The 6,000-nt window shown below is 31.8% G+C and overlaps 1 protein-coding gene across 2 annotated transcripts; it reads right to left on the reverse strand.

The window, feature by feature from the left end:
• Positions 1–2,446: 2,446 nt before the first annotated feature.
• Positions 2,447–5,702, reverse strand: LOC127707442 (uncharacterized). 2 transcript variants are annotated; one of them, XM_052211971.1, is made up of 4 exons: positions 5,595–5,702; positions 5,249–5,431; positions 3,632–4,303; positions 2,447–2,645 (listed from the first exon to the last, which is right to left on the reverse strand). In XM_052211971.1, the coding sequence occupies exons 1-4, from the start codon at positions 5,617–5,619 to the stop codon at positions 2,629–2,631; spliced, it is 897 nt and encodes a 298-aa protein (XP_052067931.1). In that variant the 5' UTR covers positions 5,620–5,702; the 3' UTR covers positions 2,447–2,628. The 2 variants fall into 2 exon arrangements, with proteins under 2 accessions (XP_052067931.1, XP_052067932.1); XM_052211972.1 differs by lacking the exon at positions 5,249–5,431 and having other exon boundaries at positions 5,595–5,689.
• Positions 5,703–6,000: the final 298 nt, after the last annotated feature.

Below are 6,000 nucleotides of genomic sequence, written 5' to 3' on the forward strand. Positions count from 1 at the left end.
ATGGGCTTGAAGTATAATTCTGCGTACTGACGTTGTTTGTCATCTTAATAACGTGTTATAGTATTCTTTTATTTGTCTTTATTAATATAACTTTTACTGTTAAGTCTGTTTTTTTGTGATAAACATTTGACGTGACTCTGTACTTATGTATCCCGTCATACTTTGAATGACAAAATTATTTTATGTCTACCTGTGCGAATTTCAAACGCGCGATTTTAAGCCTGTACTTAAAACCTTCCATCCTTTATGGGTGGATTTTACATAGATAAATAAAATCGTATAATAAAAAGGCAAAATGAGGATGTTAAATTTGATGTATGCCTTTTTCTGCTTCTTCGTTACATTTGTTTGTTTTTATAGTGATTAAGATGATAACACAATGTTGACTGCTGTACCCCTATTTTTGACATTTGTACCTATTGTGTCTGTTTGTTTTGTTCACGCATCGTTGTCAATATAATGGAATTTGATGCGACTGTCATACAAGTAAGAGGTTTAGCTAGCTATAAAACCAGGTTCAATCCACTATTTTCTACATAAGAAAATGCCTGTACCAAGTCAGGAATATGACAGTTGTTATCCATTCGTATGATGTGTTTGAGCTTTTGATTTTGCCATTTGATTAGGGATTTTTTTTTTAATTTTCCTCGGAGTTCAGTATTTTTGTGATTTTACTTTTTGATGGTCATTCTGATTTTGTTGACAGTTTTGACTTTTCAAATCCTTAAACTACACTTTCACACAATTTTATTAAGTTTTCCTATTTTATTAAATGGTCATTTGAAAAATCTGATTGCAAATGTATTTGATGCAACTCATTTAAAGTCTTCTTCTCTAATGAGAAAGGTAAATATGCTAGATATATTTACTGGGGGTGTGATTGGATGATTGAATCTGTTTATTTTCGCCTTGACAACATTTATGTACGTTTCGGCAATAAAGTTTATCGACAGGTTGATGGTATTACTACGGGCAATAATTGCGCCCGTTTAAAACCATACTTGTTATTGTACTGTTTTGAATCACAGTTTATGGGCAAACTCAGTAAAGACTCGTCTAAATTGCATTTAGTTGAAAAATTAAACAACAATTACCGTTATATTGATGATATTTTTTTGGTTAACTAATCAAGAATTAATATAAATATATTGCCGAAATTTACCTAAAGGTACTTAACTTAAAAAAACCAAATATAAACAGTAATAACTGTGCGTTTCTAGATTTAAATATTTCAGTTTTACACTGGAAACTCTACACAAAGTTTACGACAAAAGGGACGATTTTACGTTTCCTATTGTAAATTTTCCTTTTTTGAACAATGACGTTCCTTTGGCACCATCTTACGGTGTTTATATATCATAAACTCATTCGCTATGCTCGTGTCTGTAGTGATGTTTAGGATTTCAATGAACGTAATCTATGTATTACTGGTAAGTTATTAAATCAAGGATTTTGTTGCCACAAATTATTTACAAACTTTACTAAATTCTTCCATAAATACAAAGATTTGGTTTGGAAGATTAGCTGTAAATAAGAAAAATTAAACAAACTGGTGAGCACATCATAATTTTTACGGAGATGTTGTTTACCGAGCCCAGAAATTTAGATACGACCCGGGTAAACTTATCGATCCTTAAGATAAACTTATTTTTTAAAGGTTACCAATTCAACACTGTAAGTAGATCTTTGAACTTTGTTTTTATTAGTATAAATATTGATTGTGTTCTCCGTAAATTAAAACCGAACTAATTAGAATTGTTATATAGCTAAGCACATTCACGGTTCTACAATCTGTCGATACCTGTATCTTGACATTGGACAAAGTCATGTTTTCCTCTGACTGACATGTTTACACTAAATCTGTGGATGTTGGATGTGAACTGATTGATATTTTAGTCTTGGAAACATGCTTTTTTATCAGTTGTTCTTAGCTTTGAACTATCTTTCAGTTACTGTAAGTACTCTCAGATCTGTACTTTTTGTTTTGTAATGTTGTGGGGGTATACATTAATTCCCTGCCACGTTCGATCTGATTTTTATAGTTTGTTTGTATATTTTACTGTAAACACCCCTATCCCAGGATAGGAGGATGGGATTGGCGCCAGCAAATTAGTTAAACCCCGCCACATTCTGTATATGCCTGACCTAAGTCAGGAGCCTGTAATTCAGTGGTTGTCGTTTGCTGCAATGTTTTTCGTTCATTGCCTCGTACATCAATCGGGCCGTTAGTTTTCTTGTTTAAATTGTTTTACATTTGTCATTTCGGGGCCTTTTATAGCGGACAATGCAGTATTGATTTTACTCTTTGTTGAAAGCCGTACGATGACCTATAGTTGTTAACTTGTATGTCATTTGGTCTCTGGTGGAGAGTTGCCTCAATGACAATCACATCATATCTTCTAAATTTTATATATACTGTAACTTGTAATTTATAAGTCATAACAGCTATACTTAAACTGACAGGTTTATTGATACCATTGTCACAGTTAATAAATTTGCACAATATATATGGGCGAAAAACGTCCTTCTTATTGGAAAAAAGGTTTCAAAAAATTCCGACAATTATATATTTACAATGCCCTAGTCAAACTGTACTTTCATATATAGAACGTCTTCCCAGCCATCTTCCTATACCTTGGGAATAGCTGAAACAGATAAAAAACAACAAATGTAATCAAAATACAATAAAAATCAAACTTACAATTTATATATTTACTAGTAAATCTTGTCATACGCAAATTTAAAACAAATTTTGAAAAAACCGATAAAAACATGAAAGTCATATAAAGAATTTATAGTTCACCTCATATATTATCAAAACAGATTTAAACAGGTTTAGTTTACACGCAAGTAGTTTTACTGTGCTCGAAAACGTTATTGCGTATATGATGGTAGCCTAAATTCAAGTGGTTGTCGTCAGTTGCCGTTTGCAACATTGCCTTTTTAGTTCAATGATGCTAGCATCAGTCACGCCTATTGGTTTTTGCCTTTGACTGAATCCTCATTTTGTTATTCCGGAGCCTATACATGATTACTATATGTTACTGGTTATGCTCATTCTTGCTGGCCATCACTTTTTTTATATTGGATAACTAAGACAAAGTGAATACTTGCTACGTTTTAAATTAAAATTGTCTTGTCAAAATCTTACTTTCAATAACAATTTTGGTTACATGTAGCTGACATATGAATTTGATTTCTTGAAATTAGAAATCTATAGCTAGTTATTATTGCTGTTTATCTGACTAACGAGATCAAACATAGCTACAGACTATATGTGATATAGACTAAATCACATCTCTTTAGAGACATGAGATGAAGATACACAAATGAAAACAATTCGTTATAAATTTCATGCGTCCGATGAACTGTGTTTAAAAATCTTTAATGTAATTTTGTTTTATGGTTGCTACGATAGTAATATTCTATGACAATTTAAAGTTTGCATCATCTTCATTACGACAGACTGCTTGTAATCACTTTGAAGCGTTCTTCGAAGATTATACATTTTTTGTGTTACGTGTTTGCATTAACATAACAGGATATTTAAAATGAAACTGGAAATCAGACTGATATGCCAACCCTTTCAGCATTTTTATTGACGTTAAACTAGAAATATTTTTAAACTTACCAAACGGTAACCCTAATGCTGCTTTGATGTTTAATACTCTTGACGTCAGAAATCCACCACAGCCACCCATATGCATCTCCCAATCCATATAAAAACTGCTGTCCATATATTTAGGATAATCAATTGCTATAGAAGATGTAATCCAATGTGTCATGAAATCATTTGCTGAACCAACAGAACCTGGGGATGCACGTTTTGGGTTGAAGAAAAATGAGATATAGCTGTTAGGGTTTCCATCGCAATTTACAAACGTGAAGTCCATGTCTTTAGCGCGATATCCTTGGGAGTTTCGATTTTCGGCCAGGTTGATTGGAAGGAAGCCAAGAAAAAGATATGGATGAAGTCCAGAATTCTCTTGAGACGGTCCTTTATATTTATCATGACTATTCATTGCAAACAAAAGTTTGGACAAGTTTTGAAATGATAACAAATTTTCTACAAGTACCTCCCTTTGCTCTCCAGTTCGCTTTAGAACTCGTAATTTTGCAAATTCATTAGTGCTGTATAATGCATTTACGTCAATAACTGCATCTGCAGACTTTCTTGAAATAAAGGTGAATCCATAATCTCCCTCGAATGAACAGTACACTTTTACAGCATATTCCCGTTGATAAATTACATACTCTCCGCTTGGATTTCGACGGTCTTCAAAATAGATGTCAAGGCATGATACTAAAATATAATTAACACATGTTTAACAGCTACATTTGAGTTTAGGAATCAGTTCCCTTTGGTAATATTGATCACGCACAGTTGAAAAAGTTTAACGATGAATCAATAAATGAGGTACATGTGTAAGCAATGATTTATCACCATCAATTCAAATGTGAAAAACTCAAAAGGGATAACTACTTATTACTATTAGTAATGTAGTACCAACAACTCATAAATGGATGTAATTAACGATCTATATCATGTTGCCTTATTTCAACATCGAGAGTTGCTGATCAATTCTGCACTTAAATGTTTCAGTCTTTTTATAATAGTTTTCAAAACTGCAAAAATAGATAGACATTGTCATTTTTCCTAAAATGTCGGAATCCTAACTGTTTAAATAGACAGTAGGTAAATGTTGACATTTTGTACTTTTTTGGTCGCCTGATTTTCACTGAAACATTTTCAAGCATGAGCATTTTACGTCCATGTACTATTTTTAGCCATTACGGCCATGCTGGTTAGCGGGATCATCAGGTTTATTCTGAAATTGGAGACTCAACGGATGATTGTGGCTAAATTTTCGGATTGCCCAAATTTCAGAGAACATTATTAAAAAGAAAGACGTAAGATTAATGTCAATAGAAAAGACTCAACAGTAACGATCGATTCATCAGTTTTTTAAACTAATTGTCATTTTAAAAATGTAGAACCAAAACAAAAGGTATATAGTAACAAAACAAAATAATACCATTTAAATTAGTTTGCTTATAGTTTCTATTGGCAAGTTTTATGGTTTTTTCTTCTATCGTCATATTTTTGTTCTTTTTTAAATACATTCTTACATTCTTTAAAAAAGTTTTTATTACTTTAAATTTTCCGTTATATTCGCTGTACATTTAAAACTTATTCTTCCTAATAAAAACGATACTCCTCGCTGATCTCAAGATCGGACCTGCTCACCTGGTTTTACACACTGATGTTGTTGGTTCCAAGATAGCAACTTATGTTGTATTGTGACAATACTTGAGGTTAAGCTTTGTTCATTTACTTCCAGAGTCGAAAGACGTTCATCTGTTTCCATACAACGAATTCCATGGAACAGAAAAATCATCATAAAACTGAGCAACATTGTTGTAGCCATATCTATGCGAAAAGAAATTGAGGAATTATTGACAATTGTATTAATAGAATTTATGATAAAGTAAACAAAATCAAACAGATTAACGTACCTTTTAGAATATTATTAAAAAAATCCATACATATATATTTAAATAAAAACAAAGATTAAATAATAACTGAACAATACCGTTTAGCAATATCCAGCTGGACATCTAGTGTTACTAAATAATTATATATCCACTCAATAAGGCGTCACTTTACATTTACATTACAGTTTAATTGTTGCACAAAAAAGAAATTAAACCAAATTTACATTAATACTTGACATCAAGAAGTAATAGGATGCAAGAACGGATATATCTCGTTGTAGCAACAATTATTATAAGTATTTTGACGCACATGTTATCTTCACAATCTGTATACACCAAAGTTACATTATGATTTATAAAATTTATATCCACAAATATATATATAAACCATGATACCTACTGAAGCGCCTATATGTTATCAATGTTCAAATGTCATTAATCGATTCAGACGAAACAAATAAAAAAACCGAGTGAAATATCAAACACACTGTTCAAGAGTTAGTA

This window comes from Mytilus californianus, unplaced genomic scaffold (assembly GCF_021869535.1).
Source record: "Mytilus californianus isolate M0D057914Y unplaced genomic scaffold, xbMytCali1.0.p SCAF_7, whole genome shotgun sequence".
NCBI classification, from domain to species: Eukaryota; Metazoa; Mollusca; class Bivalvia; order Mytilida; family Mytilidae; genus Mytilus; species Mytilus californianus.

Bases quoted from the DNA above. Each gene is read 5' to 3' on its own strand.
- LOC127707442 (XM_052211971.1), bottom strand. From the start codon at position 5,619: ATGTCCAGCTGGATATTGCTAAACG. The intron at 5,432-5,594 runs GTATTGTTCAGT...CTTTTCGCATAG, and splicing joins CAGCTGGATATTGCTAAACG to ATATGGCTACAACAATGTTG. The intron at 4,304-5,248 runs GTGAGCAGGTCC...ATTATATTTTAG, and splicing joins ACATCAGTGTGTAAAACCAG to TATCATGCCTTGACATCTAT.